The sequence below is a fragment of the Taeniopygia guttata genome, chromosome 2, assembly GCF_048771995.1.
Source record: "Taeniopygia guttata chromosome 2, bTaeGut7.mat, whole genome shotgun sequence".
Classification (NCBI taxonomy): domain Eukaryota; kingdom Metazoa; phylum Chordata; class Aves; order Passeriformes; family Estrildidae; genus Taeniopygia; species Taeniopygia guttata.
The window spans coordinates 49,713,576-49,737,426 of record NC_133026.1 but is presented as its reverse complement, the minus strand read 5'-3'; the positions used below and the strand labels follow the sequence as shown (position 1 = coordinate 49,737,426).

Below are 23,851 nucleotides of genomic sequence, written 5' to 3'. Positions count from 1 at the left end.
AGGTGTTCAATACTGAAAAGTGTCTGTAAACAACAGCAAGAAACAGCAGAACAGAATTTAAATTGTGTGTACCAGAATCAGAAAATAGCAAATAATTCACTGATTATTAACTTTTTTACTTGTTCTTTTGTGCTCACAGGATGACCATGAGTTCTGAGCAGTTTTGTTGATTTAAACTGTCACTGAAATTACTCAATTTCTTTATTTTACAGTATGACACACAATATTTCAGTTAAAGAGAGAAGTTATTTGTAGACAGGAACCTCATAAATTAACAACTTCTACTCCCCTTTTGTGAGTGATGGAGTTGGTTAGTGGCATCTGCCAAGGTAAGGCAGCACATCCCCATTGAATCCCAGCTTGATGAAAGACAGACAAAAAGTTTTCAAAAACCAGAATTCCTTTTACTCATCAACAACTAAGTGGGTGGAATATCCTCACTCTGAACATCAGGACATGGAATCATATCTCTCTTTTATTGGAAAAACAGTGGGAAAAACACCCCCATCTGGGGATAGCATTGCTCCCTGTAGTGTCCCTGTAGCTGCTGCAGAAATGCAGAGGCAGATGACAAAGAATATATATTTTAAAATGTTTCACTCTATCTGCATCAGCTGAGATAGTTTCAAACTTAGAGGGGTTTTGGAAGAATATTCCCCTTTACTTTCTGCTTTGTAAAACCCCTTCATAGGAGAGAAACTCCTTTACATATCCATCCTTCTCATATCCTTTTAGCAGAGCTTATGTTGCTGGATTCAGTCATGTTTCAGCTGCCTTATCCCAAACTTTGCCCATGTCTAGGCCACCTATCATGGTAAGACCCAGAACTGAACTGTCTTCCTCAGCCTACACTACTGTTTTCCTTGGAAATAAAGCTAAGGCCATTCAGGTCAAAAGGGAGAATGATGCAGCCTGGTATTTCCTGAGTCTGCACATCAGAGCAGGGCAAAGGTTTGCAGGGTGTATCAACAGGCTTAATCACCTCACAAATGTGCTACTTATAATGGCTATGCTGAAATTATTTCCTTCTTCTATAGTGAATCCTCAGTGATGAGAGTGTGTGTGTGTGTGTCTTCCTTGGCCTATGTGATTGCTGGTTTTATATCATTTTATTGGAATTAAAGAAACAAGGAAAGAACAAAAAAATCATTAAGTAATCCCAGAGTCCAAGACAAAGCTAAAAAAGTCAAAACTTACCATGAAATAGGTGATTACCATTATATGGAAGTTCACATTGGACAAATTAATGTCCTGTGAAAGTCATCTTTAGGTACCTGGGGTAGGTCTCTTTAATTTTAATGACTTGGCATTATATGACTTGCTATTGCTTCTGTTAACATTTATTGTAATTCATCTACTAAAGAGAGCAATAAAAAGTCAACAGATATGTGAAAGAAGCACCAGAGAATCATTTTCATTGAAGACAGCCAGACTAAATAGTGTGCCTTTCCTTACCAGTGCTTCGGTTACATTTTGAGTTATGTTTCTACATTTCCATTTAAATTTTATCCAAAATGTTGTGTTTTTTTAGAGGGAGGCAAATTATCCTTGTCATTATTTAGCACAGCAACAGCAGCTTTCAGGCATATATGCAAGCTTTCTGAACATAAAGGATTCAAGTTTTGAACCAGAAAAACTTCCTGCTATGTATCTATGTTTTTCCCATGTCTGTATCACATTAATTACATTTTTAATATAAATCCCTGCAAAAAAAAAAAAAAAAAAAGATACTTTATCATAAAATATCATAATTGACCTTTATTTAAAAAAAAAAAAAAAAAAACTGCTAAAAGTTAAATCAGTGCCTTACACCAGAAAAACAGATTTTTAGGAGTGGTTCCTAAAAGAGTGTTTGCTATACCTCTATAGAAATTTCATCTGCCGAGCTCAAAGCACAATGCCAGCCTTTAGTTTGCCTTACATCACACCAGTGAAGTATGTGCCTCCTCCTGTGTTCCAGATGAGCAGTGAGGCTGCAGGTCTGTGACAGTCCAAGGCAGTAAAAAATGCAGGGTTTATGGTCCTGCCTGTTTCTCTGGATCCACTCCTCATTTACAGTCCATGGCTTGTCCCTGCTCGGGCTCAGATCTGATCTGCACTAACCTGGGTCAAGGACCTGACCTGTTAGAATCAGATCAGTGGAGCACCAGTGCCACACTGAGGAAGGAGCTGAACTGCAGTAAAAGTGGCCATGATCAGCCAAAGCCATTACAGAGTCACTGCTCCAATCTGCTCCTTTCCTCTTGTACTAGAGAAAAAAAAAAAAAAATCCAATATCACCATATTAAAAAAAATGTTTGTAAGTTTTTTCCTAACCTTTTAGCAGGTGAATAATCATCTATATTACACGAATAAAAAGAATGTCATAATACCTCCCATTTGATTTTCATAATCAACTCCCTTCTTTCTCATACACTACTATAATACTTGTAAGGAGCTCCATCTAAACACCTGCTTCTTATTTTCTTGGGGTCACATGCCTAGTCTTTTCTAGCTTTGTTGTAAGCATTTTTGAGTAGGAACCCTTTTTATTATGTATTATTATAGAATTTAAGCACAAAAAGCCCTTGTTCGGGACTAGAGAAGTCGGTAACACAAGTGATAAATCATGGTAATCATGTAGAAGACAAACACTACACTGATAATGATGGTAACACCCCCTTCTTTATCCTGCTATTGCTGAATTCAACAGCAGAGCTGTATTGACATCAGATGGTGTGGGATTAGGCTTTACAGCATTATTATTTCATCTGATTTGGAAAATATTTTTATAAAATTTGTCCAGCATAAAGAAAAACCTTAACTTTACAGCAGTATACAGGCTGTGTTGACAATTTTTCAAATGTAAGTATATCCACAGGGTGAATATAAGGTATGTGTTTGTGTTTATCCCTTTTTATTTTCCCAAGACTACTAAGGTGATGCAGACATGTTGCTTGCCCTTAGATTGATATCTCTGTTAATCTCAGGACTCCCATCAAGATTAGTTTTAGTATCTAAGTTAACAGTAATTTAAAAGGAATAGCATTTTATTGAACTTCTGCTTAAATCCAGACAACTTCAGAAAAAGGCAGTCTGCCCTGGCTTGACGTGACTTGAGAGCTGAAACTGCAAGTTCCTCAGAAACTGCCACCTACTTTCATCTGTGTTACACTCAAAGCAACACTGTATGTTTATATGAAGCACAAATGAAATTACTGAGTTTTTCAAGAAAAGTAGCTGTAATGAAAAATCTTAAATACAATTTTAAAACAGTAATTTAATACAAAACCATGGCATCAACATCTGTGTATACAGAGATTCTATTTAATTTTCATTAAATAAGGAAATCAAATTATCATTCAAATATCATTTGACACCGTAATTCCTTTTTTATTATGTGTTTTCTATTAGATTGGTAGGCTAGTCTTTCATGCAAAGACTGCTGGCTGCTCCATTCCAGCTGCTTACACAGGAGCCCCCACTGGATGGCAGTCACATGCAGCTTTGGAAAGAATTCAGCATGGTGCTTTAACTCACAGACCTCTAAAGAAACCCTAGGCTGAGTGTTTAAAAAAAAAAAAAAAAGTTTCTTTTATTAGGTAATTCTAGTTTAGGACAAAGACATGCAATAAAAACAAGTGGACAGAAATCTCCCCATTCTTTCAGCCACTGTTCCCTAGACCCACTGTCTTGTGGTGCATCATTTCATTCCAGGTGCCAGGATTAGAGAAAGGCATTGCTCAAACCTGTGGAAAGCAATGCAGGTGTCCCCTGACAAGAGATGGCAGAGGAGCAGGAGCTGGCTCTATCACTGATCAGAATTGTTTGCCCCAAAAATTTGGTATCAACAGCTTTTAAACAGAGATTTATTTTAACAAGGAATCAGAGCAACCCAAAACTTCAGACAGTCTTTAAAACAATCCACAGCTGAACCCATTGGGATATCTTTCCTTGACTTCAATGAGATGTGAAAAATATACCTGAGTGGCTAGATTCAGGTTTTTTTATTCAGTACAAGAGATGGGTTTAAATGAGTGAACCTCAGCAGTGAAGTGTCAGCTCCTGTTAGAGCCTGCAATGTAACACTTCATTGCTGTTATTGTTGCAATCCCTTTTGCCTGTGTATGGGGATGAAACGCTCTGCTATGCTGAAGTCTCAAGGGAAGGTGTGGTCACTGAAAGGACTTTAGGTTTTTTTTTAAATCTGGCCAAGGTTACTGCTAGCTGACCTGTTCCAAGATGGGGGAAGAATCCAAATCCTGAGCATTACCTGAACACAAAGGGAGTCTTATCTCGCCACAGCTGGCAGGATTTGATATTCTGTAACTGGTCATGCAAGTGTTAACAGTGATTCATCATTTAAATTAACTTTTAATTTTAATATCTATTCTACAGACACAACACATGTACACAGGTAGAGGTAGCCTGTACATTTGGCAGGGATGACTTTTCCATTACTTGTTACTAATAATTTGTTACTCAGACATTGGGTACATGGCTACTGCTTTAGGACATCCAACATACATCCATATGTTTATTATAGACATAGATTGATATTTAATTAATTTATTCATATTTTATCTGATTAATGGCGATCTGATCAACAGCACTGCCTAGAGTTCAGATCGTGATAAAAAGAAATATTTTTAAATTGCTCCAGACTGATGCTGAAAAAGAAAGAACCCAAATGTTGATGATACTGACAGATACCAATGTAAGTTAGTATCTGGTAAGGTGGTAAGTAGCATGCCCAATTATTTTATCAGAGCTACTTCAGCATATTTTATCATATTAATAAAAGGAAAACCTAGAAAATTAATCCTGTGTAGGTACTGGATGCAATTCCACTGCAGGCAAAGTAGTTACATGAGGTTAACCTCTTGACATATGAGAGGATCAACAAATCAGTGTTTTGTGGATTAGTTTTTACCAATTTTTACCTGATACACCTCTCTAAAGTCTATACTTTTCATTTAATAACCTTAGGGGTAAATACAAGGAGAGATCTAAGCCATTTCTATTTTTGTCCTGAAATAACACGAGAATATTTTTTACCTGATATGCCTACAGCTCCCACTGAAAATGGGTCTGGCACTTGCAATGTTGGATGCTGGGACATTTCCCTTCCATCAGGAAAACCAATAGCAAGCATTCAAGTGGAGTGTCTCTTTAGTAGGGCCTGAGGTGGTTGAGGTTGGGATCTGTTTGCTATTTTAAGTCTTTGTATTCACTTGACTACACTCTTTTCAAAATAACTCCTTTCAATATGAAGTTATATAACTCTAATTTCAGGTAAAATATGCATTTCTGCTCTTTATTAAAAACCTAAGAAAAACTGTTCACAATACTTTGAACAAACTAACTGAAGCTCATTATTTTCTGAGTAAGAAGATGGAACTATTTTTTTTTCCATGTATTTATCTCAAAATAATCAGTGTGAATACTAGTTGTGATAAATTAAAAATAATTTCTGAACATTAAGACTTACTAAACCTCTCTTGCAATCTGTAGAGACTGTTTTTCCTGTCTACTATGTATATACAGTTTTCCTCTTGGGGTTTTATGGGGAATTATAAGAAAGACAAGACTCCTCCAATTGTTATAGTTTTTTGAGATGGTTGCCTTTGCAGATTCATGACACCATAGACTTTACAACTACCTGAGCTCACAGTATTCCAGGGTTTCAGGGCATTCAGCCCTTCAGTTCTATGATACCTGTTATTCATTTGCTTTTAACCACTGAACTGAGCATTTGCAGTATCATTAAAGCAAAATAATCCACAGTACTTACATTTTGAAATTAGAAATATGGCAAAAAGATATGTGAAAATATTGCATGCCCCATAGAGTTGCCATTTCCTGAGAATTACTTTTGCAGTCTATTGTACCCTGCAAAGTCTTAAATCACATATATGATTTTGTGTTTTGTGCCAAGGCAAGGCCAGAATAAAATAAACTATTACTGCTCTGTCCTCTTTAAGCCTGTGTAATAAACATATAAATCTGAGAAAATAAATAACAACAGTAAAGATAAAAATTCATTCCAATTACCTGTATGAAATGTGAAATCAAAACTCTACTGAGCTATATTAAACTATGTTAATAGCAGTATTAGTAAGCATAGGCAATTCATTTCATTACTCTCTTTCTTCACATTTTTCTGTTAAATAGCTAAAAGCCAGGGGAAATATGCTAATGTAACATGATTGCTGTGCCATATTGGGGACAATATGCATTTCCTATAGATTAAACTATTTTGCTAAGTTGATTACTCTTGAATTTGTTTAGGTTTCAATAGGCATCATCACAATCAGATTGAACAACATTCTCAACAAGAAAATAATAAGCATGAAGTGCAAAAAAAGAATGCCTTATTAATTTATGACTTTTCTGAGAGAGAAGGAAATTGCCCAACACCTGAATTAATCTCAAATTCCCACCTATGTAAATCTAGCTTTAGCAGTAGCATAGGCCCCAAATGGAAATCTACTTCTATGGAAAGAAAAAGTTGTTCTATTATTGATGCTGTTGTTATATTTAGCAATTGAGAAGCACATAAGTAAAAATTGACGTGATTCTACAGAACAAAATATATTCAATATAAGTATTCTCCAGGCCTTGGGAACTGTGGCAGATATGGAAGGAAGGGTATACACTATGTCTTCCCTTTATGAAAATCAAAACAGAGTGTATTAGACAGTTATAAGAGATGGCATAAACTCTGTGAAGTAGACATGACTGATCAGAACTGTAATAAGCAGATCAGTTCAAAATACTCATAATTTCTTTTCTCTTTCTCCAGCTTGATCACTATCCTCCAACAAGTTACAGCCTGCCAGCCACATCTGACATTCAGTTCAATTCCCCAAAGGCACTATTCCTAGGAAAAGTTATAGGTAAGATTTCATTTTATACCTGGGATAATGATGTGTGTGTAGCAGGATGCTTGCTGGACACTTAGTACAAATGGTGATACTGGAGTAATATCTGAAGGAGGGGTTATGTTCACCCTGTCACAAAGGCTGATGGGCACACAAATAAATAATTTTCTGCCACGCATAGGGAAAAAAAAGTATGGGCAAAGAGACCCTTGTAAGGTTGTCTTTGTGAAGTTTCATTACCCTCTCAGTGTCAGATGAAGGCAATCCAAGGAAATCACTGAGACCACTGCTTCTATCAGGAGATACTGAAGTTATTTTGAATATTATCATTCACTGTGAATGATATTGTTATTGTGTGCCTTTTATAATGTCTTTATCTGTACAGACTGCCTTCTTATCCCAGAGCATCCTGTGGCAAACCACCATTCTCTCCCACTATCCAGCAAGGCCTTTTGGAGTCCGTAACACCTGCAGCAACACCCATCTGGACATTTTCTATCCCTTTTATAGATTTCATGGTTATTTCCAGTGCAGCAGCTTCCTAGCCAGCTCCCCAGAGGAACTCAAGGGAAAATAGGGGTGCCTTGGCCTCACTTTTAGACCATCCTACATTTCATTGCTTAATTTTCCTGCTACTGGCTTCTTACATGAATTTCCAGGGTTACTCATTTCATGAAGTAATTCCTCACAACATTTATAGTTTGTAAGGAGGGCTTTTTACCCTTTTCGGAGATGAAGGGGAATTTATATTATTTCCTGAAAGTGCTTTATACAGAGATATGGTTGCTTGAACTCAGTGAACAGCTTAATCCAGAAAATTGCAAACTTTTCTTTGTTAAGTTGTTAAGGCATTAATCTGTGAACCTTTTGCCCTGTGTTTGGAAGTAGTAAAGAAATTGACCACAGAACTAATGGGATTTTTTTGTAGATACATTTTTCCATTTGTTTTGTTTTTAAAATTTAACGTACAGGATTTCCAATAAATGGGAAATGAAAAGCCTTTAAAATAACTGTCTATCAGGAGAGTCATGAACTATTTTCTAGTACTTTCCAAGTCAGTTCTGTTGATGGTACAAAGGAGGATGCAGTCTGATTACTGCATTGAATTTGGGCTGCTGGACTGGAGCTGATGGTCTGACTAAATTTTTTTAATAGCATGGCATTATATTAGTCCCATCATATTCCATTTGGGAATATGATGATTTTTTTTTTTTTTTTTTTTTTTTTTTTTTTTTGCTTCTTCCTCTCTGCTTGTTACTGTCTTTGCAGATAAGGCATTTTATTAAGCAGAAAAATGTATCACTACTAAAGAAACAAACGAAAACAAAAAATAAAACCCTTTTTACTCTTTCTACCAAAGAAAAATTGAACTTCACTGCAAAGAGATGGATTTCCTGGTGTCAAATGGTTGTGCAGCTGACCATGTCTGTTGATGAACTTTACGGTGCAGCTTTGAGTCATGTTGAATGAGGGGAGAGCTCAGTTAAAAGGATAACCCAAAATCAGCAGTTTGAAGGGCAAAGTAGACATAGAATTCAGTATCTTTAAAGCCTCTAGCTGCCACCTCATGCTGACTAGGCATATTTTAGTGGTCTAGAGGGATTAGAACCAGCAGGAGATCTGGATACATAGATCAAGTTGCAATTTGTGCCCATATTTAATTACATTCTCCAAATGGGCAATATGGGAGTAGCTTACCATTTCACTGCTGCTCTGGCATCACTTGCATTCAGTTTCTGTTGTTCCCATGCGGTGCAATTCTTATTTGTCAGCAAAAATGAATGCAAGGCCCTATTTTTAAAGACAGATGGGTTTTTGAAGAGCACTCTGGAACAATCTTACTAGGAAACTGGTCTTCTGTCTGTCTTATTTCCATTTTTATTAGTGTTATTTGCATAGGAACAGTGGCTTCTGTACCAGCTGTGCTTGCTGTGATAGAGGGTTCATCTGCTCACCGTCAGAAATGATGCCTTGTACAACACCTACCACAATGCAACACCTCTCTCTGCTCTAGGTTTTACAGTAACATTGGTGTTGCAACAGTATGGCTGATTAATAAAATGTTGCTTTGTAACTGCTCAGAATATTTTCTGTAAGGCAGGATGGTCATATCAGAACAACAGCAGAATGTTTGAGTTGAAATCAGGGAGAACTTTTCTTCTTTTAAGTTGAGACACTTTCTGTTTCCTTGAAATTCTGTTTTAAAAATGCATTTTTTTTCATCTGGCTTGAAAAATACTAATATTAAATCATTGTAGTCATTTGGAAAACTGGATGTAAAGGCATTTAGTATATAATTCTGGATTATGATTTGAGGTGTAAAATAAAGCTCAAAGACACAACAAATGAAAAATCCTATTTACCATGAGTGTGTAGTAACAAAAATAATAGCACTAGAGAAATGCAGGATCTCACAAAAGATGATAGAAAGGTATTGTTAATGTTTCAAGGAAGTTCTTTAATCTGTTCTGTGGATGTATTTAGGCTTTGATTGCAGACAGACAAGGTGAGAGAGAAAACCAGGATATGTGTATGATAAGCTATAAAGATGAAAAAGTGAAAATTAGTCAATGTGACAGTCATCTACATTTTCATGTAGGCTGCAACTTGCAGCTCATTTCTGCAGTAGAATAGACCAGAGGTTTGATTTTTCCATTAAGTGTAGAGGGTTTGGATGCAATACTCAGCTTTGTCCTCACATCCTTTTTGGGGAACTACACCTGTACTCTCTTAGTCTGTACTTTATTATTTAAAGTGGAACATTTCTTTGGCATTTAATATGTATTTACAAGGAATTAGCTAGGCATAATTACATATTATTTTGTAAAAGTACCATTATGGTGAACAGAAATAATTTGAGAGTTTGTCTAACAGGATATATGATTGAGCACAGAAACACCAAGATCAGATGAGAGTTACTCTTGAGAAAGTGGCAGGGAAGTAAAGGAAATGCACTTCTTGACTTCATTTCCACCAACAACTCCAAATTAAATTGTCTCTTTTCAGAAATACTGAAATATCCACTTGGAAACAATTGACATAATACAAGTCATCATCATACAGATAATCATTTTCAGAACTGACAGTTGTCCCTGCAGCTCACCTCTGTGGGCTCCATTTTTGTCTCTGCCTTAAGCTGTGCTCTTCAGGGACTTCTAGTAATAGTAGTTGAAAGAGAAATACATTTCAGGTCTGCCTTCCTTCTTACAAAAGCAGCTGCCATCACTATACAGCTAATGAGAGGTCTAGAAATCAACCCCAAAGGCCTGGATTCTTTACATAAGAAGCAGTTGCCTTCAGAAGATGTGATAAAAGGTCAATTTCTAGATGTGGTGAGGTTTTCCCAACATTAATGCAAAGATTTTTTATTGTTACCTGATTGGAGTTTCTGATTTTTTACTGGTGTTTGTGGTGAAAATTAAAATTGGTGAGGAGACATTTCTCTGGATTCATTGTGACATTCAGCACCTTGGACTGATGGGAGGTAAGACCAGCTTACATCTAGCCAAGTAGTTAGTCTCAAATGTGCAAAGGAGAGAACACAGAAATACTTCACAAAAAGGAGGAGATAAATGATATTGCTTCATGGCTTAGGTATGGTATATATAGAAAGAAGAACTCCTTTCTTCTTGCATGGCATCTTTCTACCAATAGATACTGAATAATAGGAGTCAAAAGTTCAGAATGCTTCAAATTTCCAGCAGTGACCAATGGCAATATTCCAAGAGGTAAGTATTCTTTACTCCTAGATAAGATACTTTCTTTTATAGACAAAAAGCTTGGCAGTTTGGTGCTTCATCTCTTGTAGCTGAAAAACATCAATCATGTAATGTAATTCAATGTAATTGAATGTAATTGTATGAATGTATATTCATACAATATAATTCATCCTACCCAAACCATCACACGCCTTTAAAACCAGCTTCTGATCTCTGTGTTTCCACACAACTACAGAGTTTCATCACTTAGAGGGCTTGCTTCATGTCAAAGAATTAACATTTTATCTCTTTGAGAGCATTTACCATCATTAAAAAGGGGGTATTGTTACCCTTGAAAAAAAAATTTCAAAGGATATAGGCATAGTCATATTTGATGCTTAGTTTCGGTATGCTTTTAGACATTGACATCATCTGATATGAAGTTATTATTTATATATATATATATATATATATATATATATATATATATAAAATACCAGTTTAGAATTAGATCTCTATACTGTAGGGCACTTTTTGTCAGCTTTTAAATTTGTATCTTAGAAAATAGTGCAGAGCTGAAAATAGATCGTGAATAATCTAAAAGTATTCATCTGCTACACATCTTTGACATATATCTACTACTGCTTCATGATCATAATGAGGTTCACACCTCATTATATGCTGGGAGTGTGGCATTCAGAGCTGCACAGCTTGAGCTCTGCTATTCTCCTTCATTTTGCAGTGCCAGGAGACACTCTGAGGGTAGCTCAGCCAACTTTCACTGATAATGAGAAAAACAGCTAGCATGCAGTAAATTCATCCACCAACTTACTTCAAAGTAACTGCCTGCTGCTTCATTTCTGAGCACCAGCATTAACATTCAGTACTGTAATCTCACTGAGAATGCATCTTGTCATATTGGGAGCCCTCCTGCTACAGCAGGTAGCAGTTGAATATCAAAGATGTGCTTTCCCCTGCATGAGTTATGTGTGAATTGTCATACAAAAATGTAACATCTGGACAATTCTTCTTCTCCTACTCCTCCTGTATCATGCTATCAGCCTGGCTGAAACACCTCTGGGATTAAATATTGCCTGTATCTGTGATCTCAGATCTGTCTGTCCATACTCACTCTTTAAATTCTTTCCCGTAAGGGCGGAAATGTTCCACAGCTCTTCTAGTCAAAACCTGACCAAAATACAAGTAATTTTTCTTTTCTTTCAGACCTCTGGTTTTGATCTCTCTGGTTCTTCGCTGAGAAATCTTACCTAAAAGCCATATTCAGAAAAGAACATTTCTCATCTGCAGGTCTCTCATTCAAGGGACATGATAAACATTTTGAATTGCCAATTTGACCAAAATAACTTCTGAGGCAGAAATTAGGGTAGCCCAAGTGAATTTGAGAACCAAAATGAAGAGAAGCCAAGAATATTCATTGATGCCTCTCAGTATCCATGCAGCATCTTCTGTTGTAGCTCCAGAGAGGCAGAAGGTAGACCCCAGAGAAAGTGGATTAAATTAGATGCTTAGATAATCTCAGTTGTCGTGAGTATAGCCAGCCTTGCTCTTCCAAAAATTAGCTGTAGTCATTTCCTCCCACAAACTTTTCACTTTATTCCTTCAGGTGATTCTGCACCTCTCAGCCCCTCTCTTATACTTTGTAATGGCAGCTGCCTTTTCATTTCCTGTTGCACTATTCTCTGTGATAAGAGTTCACTGATTCCCAGTCTTCAAATCTTCCATGGGCATTCAACAGCTCCAGAAGGTCACCTTTTACTCTCATGGTCTTCTAACACACATACCAGCCTCCAACAAGATGAAGGAGTCTCCTAAATTCCTAAATTCTAAAGGTGTTTTCCTTGTGTTTTAACATGTCTCAGAAAATTGATTCATATAAATCATTCTACAGAACCTTGCTGAGAAAATAAACCCATTGTTTTACAGTTCTCTCCAAAGTATTCATCTACCGGCTCTGAAAAATTAAAAAAAAAAAAAAAAAAGAAAAAAAGAAAAGAAAAGAAAAGAAAAGAAAAGAAAAGAAAAGAAAAGAAAAGAAAAGAAAAGAAAAGAAAAGAAAAGAAAAGAAAAGAAAAGAAAAGAAAAGAAAAGAAAAGAAAAGAAAAGAAAAGAAAAGAAAAGAAAAGAAAAGAAAAGAAAAGGGAAAAAATAAAAGGAGATTGTAAGGCAATTTAATTTAGTTAATGCCATTTTGAACAGAGCATTTGCACAAGCCTTATCTGACATTCAAAACAATGATAACACTATTTAAAAGCAATGGGATATAATGAAAACTTAAACTCCAGTAATTAGACTGACCTTTTCCTAGCTTCTGTATTTTGTTAAGGTGGCATATCTTGGTTATACAACTTTTCCCTACCGCAGGAAGACAGGAATTATATTGCCTGTTCTGTGTAATATCTAATACTAATTTATTTCAAATGCAGCTGCTTTCAAGGCTCAAAGAAAGGAACTGAAAATGACAGGGACATCAATAAAACCTGCCACTGGCCTCATAAAATTCTAATGGCATAGATAGAAAAATTGAAGAGCTCAGAACACCTTCAAGGCTTATAAATCATTTAATAAAAAAAGGTGTTACACAGTCTGAAAAAGCCCAAGGTATTCCTGAAGCTGAAGATATAGCATCTTATAATTTTCCTCCAACTATATTCAAAGGAAATAATCAAAAATCCCTTAAGATTACAGACAGAACTGACAAAAAAAATGTCTTTAATAAGCCAAGGCACAAGTATTAAAATTTTATATTACTTTAACTAGCTTGGGCAACCTCTGCCCATAGTTCCAGATATAAAACATTCAAAAATATTGTGAATAATCCTTGATGATTTGATCGGAAATAGCTATAGATATAGTATTCTGGCCATATTATTTTGGCTGACGGTGCAGATTATATACATATATACATTCTATACATGATATATATTTGCTATTCCTTGTAAGAACAGATATAGAAATTATGTCTAATTCAAAACTCATTCATTGTTTGACAGTTAAAAAAAAGCTCAGTTTTTATCTGACACTTGTTTCACTTAGGGAAAAGTCATAACAAAACGACACACAGCCTGACCAAAATATTGCAGAGGCTGTCAGACAGCAAGGGAAGTGATTCATTTCCCATGTTTTAGGAGCTCACTGGGATCAAGTCCCTTTCCATTAAGATCTGTGCTAGTTTTCACTCCTACCATCAATAATTTGAAAGTGCCCATGTCTTCCTCTGATCTGCAGTGGCCTCTTATACCAGAAGCACCAGAGGTTTTCTAGAACCTGGAGAAAGTTTGCTCAGGTTGCTGGAGAATGTGGGAAGAACAGGGGATGTGGGATTTTCTGGAGTATGAAATTAGACAGGAATTTCATGGTGTGTGCTACTGTGCCTTAGGCCTGGACAGCTTTCATTCTCTCAGAGAAGCCTGGGCCTGTCCATGTGGTTTTGGGCTGTCCAGCTTTTTAAGATGAAATTTATCTCTGTTCAAAGGCTCAACATGATCTTCACACTATTAAACTCTGGTTAAGGAGACTGGATATAGTATGTAAAGTATGTTTATATTGTGCTGCGGCTCTTTGCAGGAGAAAAAAACACCTGTTCTGCATGAGCATGTTCAAGACATAATGAAATAACATGTTCCTCAAAAATATTAAGTCATCAATAAAAGTGAAGATAAGATAATCTCTCTTTAGGACCTTTATATAGAACAATAAATTCATAAACTAAATGATTCATGGTGAATGATTTGCTTAATTCCCATTATCACAAAAAGAAAGGTAAGTATATAAATTATGGAAAGACACCAACAATTTCCTGTTTAGCCAGATTTTTGGCTGTAGGCTGCTTTGCACTTCTTTTAAAAGAAATGCTTTCATTATTTAAATTACAGAGCCAAAACCTGGCTGATGTCTTCATTTCAAGTGTTTCTGCTCAGGAAATTTTAAAGCTATATATATACACTCTCTAAATAAGTCCTTTATGATAGGTACAGTAATGCATTCTCCATCTGCATATTTCAGGGAACACTTAAAACACTATTAGTTGTCATGGAGAAGGAACTTACTTGTAAGATTGTGTGATTGCCAATGTCTTCAGCTACATCCATAATGTAAATAAAAACAGGCATTGTGGTTGTATCAGTGAACTTGCTTTAAAACTTGCCAAGCCAATAGAGTTGACACCACTAAGCAGGAACTGGTTGTTTGAAATTATTCTGTCAAATTTTTTTTTCTTGTTTTTGGGGGGTTTTGCTTGCTTGCTTGTGATTTTTTTATTTTTTTGGTGGGTTTTCTTGGTTTTTGTTTTTTGGCGGGTCAGGGTTTTTTTGTGAGTGTGGGTCTTAGGGTATCTTATTTAAATGTTTTGCAAAAATTTTAGAAGTTTCAAGAAAATGATGTTGTATAGTACTAAGGATAGGATAGGATAGGATAGGATAGGATAGGATAGGATAGGATAGGATAGGATAGTGTAGTACAGTACTAGGGATAGCATTGGTTTTAAATAGCTTCCTGAATTAGATTCAGCAGTTTTTCACAGCAGAGTCAATGTCACTAATGGCTCCTTGTGCTGTAACTTCGCTGTTTATTCTGATACTAAATCTGACAAAATAGTAGCAGTGTTATGCCATTGAACATGACAGTCTGATTCTTCGATTTATATGCCATAATAAAACTGTATTTAATCTGTGGTACAGTGACTAGTTCATAAACTGCTCCTTTAAATACAACAGGAATAAACTCACATGTTTACAACTTTCTTTTTAAAGAAGCCTGTTTCCTCTCCCATAAATGTAGACCACTACCTAGAAATCTCTCCTTTATGACTGTATGAACTCACAAATCTACCTCAGTGACTCACAGCTACTATACCACCAGGGTTGTACTCCACTTGCAAAAGAAGCCATTGAGTAAGGTTGCAGTCAGTCTCCCACCAAAAGGTAATATTTTTCTTTTGTTCTGTCTAATAGCAAGATAATATATGCTGTCACTGGTTTTGTTACTCCTTCCTACTTTCTGTCCTCTTCAGACTGTGTTCTGAGTTTCAACAGTCTTTTCTTCTTTTTTGGAGAGAGATTGTCATCTGTCTCATTGTTATATGAAAATGCATATTGATCAAAAAATAGTGTCCTGATCTTTCTTATCAGTTATGATAAGGCTGTAAAGGCTGCACCATAATATAGAAAGTTATCTCCAAAATGTCCAGGGAGAAAAATGAATTTGTCATTGAGTGTCAGAAAAATTGAATTGTTTAAAATTCAACTTCAGCTGGAATGACTCTTCCCAAAAAAAAATTTTTTTCCTTTTAGAGTAAATTGAAAAGAATTTTTTGGACTGTAGTTGATGAGACACCTCAGAAATTATGAGACATCTTCAAAGCAAGTACTATTACAATTGCTAATGTAATTCATCAAGCTGTCAAATCTTTCTCAGCCAAATTCGATTTGATTTCAGTTTAGCACCATGAAAATATGTACTTTCTTCACCCAGTAAAAGCTCACTTAACATAAAATTAGCATATTTGTCAGTCTCCCTGGAGCAATGGCAACCTCTTGGTTTCCTTCTTCTGCTTTCACATGGGATTCTTTGCAAGACGGACAATGACAATGACTAATGAAGCTGGGAATGGTCTACTATTTCTATATTAATTTGACCAGGACTTAAACACTTTCTTTACATTTTTCATAGGTAATATCTTAAGATTTCCACTAATATAAATGTAGACAAAACTATGCATTTAATAAGATAGTTGCCAAATGAGACTTCCTGGAATCACAGGATGAGAGTTAGCGCTTATGAAGGACAAGCAAAGGTTAATGAGATCTCTGTAATCTCTGTAACCCATCCTCTATATATGAAAAGAGCATATGGAGAAAAACCAACATATGGAGAAAAGAGCATATGGAGAAAAACCAGCAGTGTATCAGTGGTGAAAACTGATCTGACTCTAGAAGTACAGAATTTTGGATGATTGCAAAAGCTACAGGGGAAAGAGAGGGAGGAGAACTTCAAATACTGCTCATCAAAGCATTCCCTTAGGCAAACCCAAGCATTATCTTGCTCAGAGCAAAGGAACTGATGTGGTTATACCAGGGGGCACAAGACCCTGCTGAGTTTCTAGGCCAGCATAAGAAGGCAGGATATTTAAGTGGTGTTGTAACATTATATCATCTGGAGCAAAAGGATTTTTACACTGCCATACATTCCGGTACTTCCTTTACCTTGGGAAAGGAGCCAGTGCAGCAACTCTCCACTAAGTGCCTGCAAGGTTGCAGGAATCCACTAATGCATAGAGCATATCTTAATTGCTTAAGTCTGTTATCTTGACTTTGTAATAGTGTCCCCTCCAGGGATGAAGGAATGCTTGGCTGGCAGCTCAGTTTGCGTTGCATCCGGTCCCTGGGTGTTGTTTGCGGTGTGCCACATCCTTTCTGCTGAGGGATGCACTGAAACCAGAGCATTAAATTTATGAAGGACTTTTTTTTTTTTTTTTCTAGAATTAGAATAATAGACTGCATCCTATCCTCATGCAGGAAAATAAATGAATGGGAAATTTTAGAGTTGTTATACATTCTCACTTTATTCTGAGGAGATTAGAAAGGGAGTGGAGAACAAGGAGGAAGAGTGGGACATAATGAACTTGACAAACTCCCATTTTGTGTTCAGACCTGAATCTACCCTCTTTCTAGCTTCCCTCATCAGGAATCATCTAGTAAGATGTTCCCCACAGCATTCAGACACTATCCTCTATTCTCAATGTGATTCCTTTACCAACAGTGATGCACACCCAGCTCTTTCTGCACTGGTTTTGTAGCTTTCCAATGGTGTGTATGGCACTTACACACCAAAATAATTCCATTTCTATTAATTTGAAGTAATTTCTATTACTTCCAAGCTGGCCATTCCCAGTCTTTCCTTAAGACTCACCTATGACTGTTTTTGGGGGTTTTTTGGAAGAAATTTACTTTGTACATAATTGTTAAAATAAAGTATTCAATCATATTAAAAGCCATGTTAAATAGAAGCAAAATCATCATCTAGGGCAGAGAGGTACTCAAGTTCCCCTGCATTTCTCTCCCAGTTCCCAGCCTGCCTGCCTTTGAGCTTCCCCACAGCCCCGTGTGAGGGCAACCGGCTTAGGACACCTCTTTTAACTAAAAAATGTGCTGGATTTCAATAATGTTTCAATTACTTTATCAGTCTCCAAAATAAAAGAATTTGAGGAGCTCTGCTTATACACGCATTTGTTATAGGTCTCTTTCCTAGCCCTATCTCCCTTCTGCTCCCACTCTCATCCTTTGACTCCCTTCACTGTTCTGCCTGGTTCCCTCTGGCTGCAGCTCACATCTAAATTTACAGCAGGCAGCCTTTATCTCAGCAATGCTCAGGTCAGGCTGTATCCTGTTGCTGCAGGTGGATTCAGCGTGCTGTGGCTCTGCTGCTCTGCACCCAGCTCCTTCTCTCCTCTGCTCATCCACATTTCATTGGCCCTCAAGCTCCCAGCCACCAGGCACCCAAAGCTGTGGTGTGCTCTGTAAGAAGTGGCAAAGCTCTGCAGGTCAGCTTTCTCCATGCTCTCTGTATGACCAAATTGTACCCCCTTCCTTCTTTCTTCCAGAGCTCAAACAGAAATCATCAAACAAGTCTATGATTTGAAAAGAAAGTAGAAATTACTATCAACTGGTTAGACAATTTTCTTTCTGTGAGACTTAAGAAGCTGGAGTGCCTTCTGGATTTCAAGTTCTTGTTGCAAATTTGGGTAAATGCCTCTGGAGGGGGAGGGAAAAGAAAAGAAGATCCAAAGAGCCTAAGCAGTAGCATGAAAAAAGCTGTGAGAAACACAGACATAGAGAACAAAATGGTGGTGACAAATCAAGAGTGCTGATAAGCAAGAAAGAAGGCTGATGCCAGATGCAGATCAAATAGTGATGTCCTGCTTCTCTGGTGCCATCTGGAGGAATAGACAGCTTGAGAAATGGCACTTGATCAGCTGTCCTTGGGAGGTACCAGTTTTTCTTGTTTCTTCGAGTTTTTCTTACTGCCTGACCATGAGTCAAAGAAATGAGCAAATACATCTTTACCTCACCCATCTGCTTCTTCTTAATTACTGTGGGTTGGCATCTGTTCCCTAACAAAGTCAGATGTCTTGTCAAAACGCACAACTATCCCAGCTGAGTGTGTGGCACTTTGGCTTCAGCCTGTGCTGCTTTCACAGATCTCAAACAGAGGGCATCAAGTTTTGGGCTGGCTCATTTCCATCCTCTTGGACCTCTGGTCACAGTAATTCGGTGTTAGGGACAAATTTAGCAGCACGCTGCCCTCCCTCTCCAAATGCAAGAACAAATTGATGAACAGGACTGTGTGATCAGTGACCTTGCTGTGACCTTTTCAGTTTGAGCAGCTGACAGAAGGACCCTTCTGACCAGCAACCTCACTGCTTTGCTATTTAACTGATTTACAAACACATCAGCCAGCCTCTAATCCTAAACACGCCAGCTAGCCACAGATTTCCTAAGACAAAGGACAGGGTTCTCTACATCCTAAACTCCTGCAATCTCAATCTTGCCTTCATCTTTATTTATATTGCTGACTGAATAAAGCTCTTCCTGTTAGTAACTAACTGGAGACAGGGAGAAGTTAAATGGAATAAATATTTATTCAAATATTTTCCAGTTTTCAGATGGACTCATCCACAAAAATACCAAGTGTTTTTTTTAAAGGATATTGGAGATTTCTTGTGCTATTATTCAGCTTCTCTTGCAGGGCGTGGTGCTGAGCATGCTTAAATACAGTCCACGTATAGAGTTTCTGCAGATGTGTACCTACTAGCTCTGCAACTGCTAAAAGACACAAATTGCTTTTACAGGTCACCTATCACATTCCTTTTTTCCATTTCTTCTTCTGACTCACATCCACTCAGCTGCTCAGCAGACACTCTGTGAGGGCTGCTCATCATTCAGAAGTCCTGGAGAACTCACCACCGTGCCTGTGTAATTAAACTCAGCTTTGTACAGGCCATGAACTGGAACATGCTGTGGCTACATGCCCAGATGCACAGCTAAATGTTATGCCCAGCAAATTCAGCATATCCAGAATATTTCAGCCTCGCTGTACATCTGTTGATGTGTCAGACTAAGTGTTCTCTGTGCATTTCAATGCTGTCAGACGCGTGACTGTCACGAAGTTCACTATTAGATAGGAATTACCAGCAATATTTAAAGTGTTTCTTTTTGCCAGTTTCAGAAGAGGGAAAGTATGGGTGAAAAGAGAAGATTTTTAGGGCAAAATTATCTTTAGGGGTTTGTTCTTTCCTCAGCTTACATCAAACTACTTCAATCTTTAATAGTGTATTCAGAAGTGGAGGAAGTCTATCAGATTTTAAAGGATTTAGTGCTTCAACATAGAGATGGTGAACTCTACAATTTCCTAGTACAGAAAATCTACACATGCCTATGTTTTTGCAGTACCTGAGGCTTCTCAAACAAGGCAATTTTTCCAAATTTCTGTGAAGAACTCTTGTGCTCTGTGACAGGTATCTTGACAACAACTGTTTTATTACCCCATCTCAGTCTACCAATCACATCACCCAGGGGCATGAACCAACCACGATGCTGTAAGTAAGTCTCAAAGAAAAGTATTTGTCAAAAATAAAAGCCACCAGAAAAACAGTAGAGGGGAACTGGTAGATGTAACAATAGAATAAAGGACATAACTGATGATAGTATTTGGAATAAAACAGGAAAGAAGAAAACAAGTGAAATAAGAATAAAGAAGATATGGAAAAACAGTGGTGAAAAAGGAGGATGGGGAGAAAACACTGAATGGAAAACCATAATAGATAGATGGTGACTTGTATCACATAATCAGCATAAAATATTTGAGCAGAAAGCCCCTGAGACATAGGATGCCTAACATTTAGTGAAACATGATAAGCTTTACTCTAGGTAAGCCATCAAATTCTACTTAAAATATGTACTCCTTAAACTGATTTAGCAAAAATCTTTGCACATTTATGGAGAGTTTTTTCTGTGACTCCTTAGGGCTTGCATTTTTTTCTTCTAATATTAATTCTCTGGTGTTCTTCTCTTAGTCATACTGTAAATGATTTAGCACCTCGGAACAGCAAGGTTTTAGCTTATCTGCTCTAATGATTTTACATATGTGTACTTTGCAACTGAAACTTACCACATTAAAGTCTTAAAGGGTCATAATATTAATATTTAATCTTAATCTTAAAGGGGTTGGGGTTTATATGGTTATTTTTATAATTTTTTATAACAATATATACAACAGAAAAAATTTCAAGTACAATGATACCAAGCAGAATGTAGAAATTTATTTCCACCTAGAAAATCAAGTGTGCCTTCTTCAGTATATTAACACTGAGTCGAATTCATCAATGCAATTACTATTTCCCATTTTTATGTGAAATCTTATCTGAATATTGTTCCATTCCAGAGATTTTACAGTTCATGCATTTCTGTAGGTATTAATTAAATATCTAATTTTCTAGTTGTGTCTCCAATTTGGATCTAATGTTTTTCCAGCTTAGTCAATATTACCCTTTTGATATAAAAGAATAAGTTCATTCCTTGGGGACGGGAATACTGTCTTATATAATTATTATTGGAAAGAAAATCTTATTTTAATTATCTAATTTTCTTTTCACTGGCATCTCACAATAATCCTTTACCCCTTTTTACCCTCAGTGCATTGTTTTAAAATTGAAAGGGCATCAATGAAATCATAGAATGGCCTGGGTTGGAAGAAACCTTAAAAATCCTGTTTCCCTGCCATGAGCAAGGACACCTTCCACTAGACTACTCAAAACCCCATCAACCTGGTACTGGACACTTCCAGATACGGGACACCCATAACTTCATCAGACAACCTGTTCCAGTGTCTCCCACCCTCATTGTAAAGGATTTCTTCCTGATATGCAGTCTTAAACCTATCCTCTTTCAGTTTGAAGTAATTTCCCTCATTCTGTCACTACAGCCCCTTGTTAGAAGTCCCTCTCCAGCTCTCTTGTAGCTTCCTTTAGGTACTAGAATGCTGTTTTAAAGTCTTCCTGGAGCCTTCTCTTCTCCAGGCTCTTCTTAACTCCAGTTCTCTCAGCCTGTCTTCATAGGAGAGGTGCTCCAGCCCTCTGAGCACCTTCATGCCCCACCCCTGGTCCATGCACTTCTGAAGTCAGGGCCCCCAGAGCTGGATGCAGCACTCCAGAGGGGGTGCCACAAGCGTGGAGCAGAAGAGCAAAATCACATCCCTCGATCTGCTGGCCACACTGCCTTTGATGTAACCCACCATGGGCCCACATCTCCAGCCTGTAAAAATCCCTCTGGATAGCATCCTTTCTCTCCAGCAGGTCAGCTACACCACCCAGCTTGCTGTTGTTGGCTAATTTGCTGAGGGGCACTCAATCCCACTGTTCATGTCACCAATAACTACATTAAATGGTACCAAGAAAAAAAATTAATCCAAGGAAGAAAAACTCAGCAGGAAACGCATCTCTTCAGGGCATGGAGCTATGGCATTTCTTTCTCATCAAGAGATTTCAGGCCCTCCAAATGAAGTAGATTGTCCAAATGAAGTAGATTGCCTTCACATTGTTTTTTTTACCAATGAGAAATATTTGTATTCTATGAATTTTATTTGAACAGTTATGAAGGGGGCTGGAATATTTGTACTTCACGGGTTGTCATTTCATTACCTCTCTCATTATTTCTGCTTTTAGACAACAGTTTAATTTTTTCTTCATCTGCTATATGTCCTTTTCTTTTGGTGAAATATCCATGGCAAAAGCTTCTTCTATTTGCACAACACCTTCTGTTGCCATAGAACAGCTAACAACCAACCTGGCTTTGAGTCCTGGCAAATGTTGTGCTTCAGTAGGGCTCTGAGACCTTGTATCAGTGATTTTCTGCAGTCTGATCAGTATTTGACATAAAAATAGAGACTGTTTCACAATTTTAGGCCCCTACACATTCATCTACTGCTTTTATTTTGCGTTTTCCCTGCTGTGTAACTGGGGCATGGCCCATGCAGCAGTCTAATCCAAACCTCTGTGGCTGCAGCTCTATTTCCCACATGCAAAGCCTTTTAATCAGGCTGTTTAGGGGGCTTTTAAGGGCTTCTTGAAATAGCCACACAATCAGTCAGTCTCTGTCCTGATAAACGTGTTACAGAGACAGCATATGTTCAACAGGATGGAGACAGACAGCGCTGGAGACTCTGCTGGCAGGATTTGAAGGCAGTTGTGCAGTGCATTTGTAGTGTCAACTGGAATGATGTAGTGGAAAATAAACCAGTCTGCTAGTTTGGGATTTCAGATCCAGGGTTTTAGAAATGGTTCAAAATAGCACAGTGCCATCTGTCTGCAGAAAACCTGCAGGAGTAACAAGACCATGGCAGCAGCAGTCTTCTGACTGACCAAAGAAACATGCAGCCCATTTGGCCTGAGCTGTGGAGGCACCACAGCAGCTTTGTAAGCATCCTTCCGTTCCAAGTGTGTTCTGCATTGTCAGTCTCAGAGATAAATTTTACCTAAATAGGATGTGAGATAGTTATTTTTAATTAGTTCTTTGATATAATAAAATTCTTGATTTTCTTTACTTCTAGTCAGGAGGGAACATTTCATTTCTGTACTTTTCAGCATACTGCAAAGACAGAGATCCCTAGAGTTCAGTTTTTCTGACTCAAGGCAGGAAAAGCATAAAGCAAACTCCTGGTTTACTGCCAAATGCGTCTTTTTATGAACTATGCATATACATTGTAGATGCAACTTTGTTGGGTCTTTTATCTTCTATTTATAGAGGCAACCTGGGTTTCAGTTTAAGTACTAAAATCCTTTTTAAGCAGAGTAGCAAAACTGTTGTGTAAGTTGCCTGAGCAGTGTGACCTATGCAGACATGCTCCGCTCCTTGGATAGATAATTAGGCATGTCTTTCCATCAGGAGCGGAAATCTTCTCAAGAATCAGCATTCTACTAAATGTTCAAAGCACGAGGAACCAAGAGATTTACCTCTGATACACTGGTACAGCACAAAGGCCAAAAATAGCAAAAGAAATTCCGTGTCCTGATTTATCTTGGCTCGTGAAAATTATTGTCAGACAAATAAAACAGGAAAGTGCATGTATATGATGAGTATCACATTAGTCTGTTTTCTATAACAGATGATGGCTGCTGTTTTCCTTTTATCTCTTGAAAAATCTGTTCTCTGATGTACTAATACTCCACATGAGGGAAACACAGAGTGCTTGTGATGACAAAATTGCATTGATTGATTG

General features: G+C 37.4%; 1 protein-coding gene across 2 annotated transcripts in view; it reads left to right on the top strand.

Annotated features, from left to right (window-relative positions):
• Positions 1-23,851, top strand: part of CNTNAP2 (contactin associated protein 2) — a 1,027,622-nt gene that overhangs the window by 956,323 nt on the left and 47,448 nt on the right. For both annotated transcript variants that reach the window (XM_072924024.1, NM_001193337.1), the window contains 1 exon segment: positions 6,785-6,878. In XM_072924024.1, the coding sequence (XP_072780125.1) occupies positions 6,785-6,878 (94 nt within the window).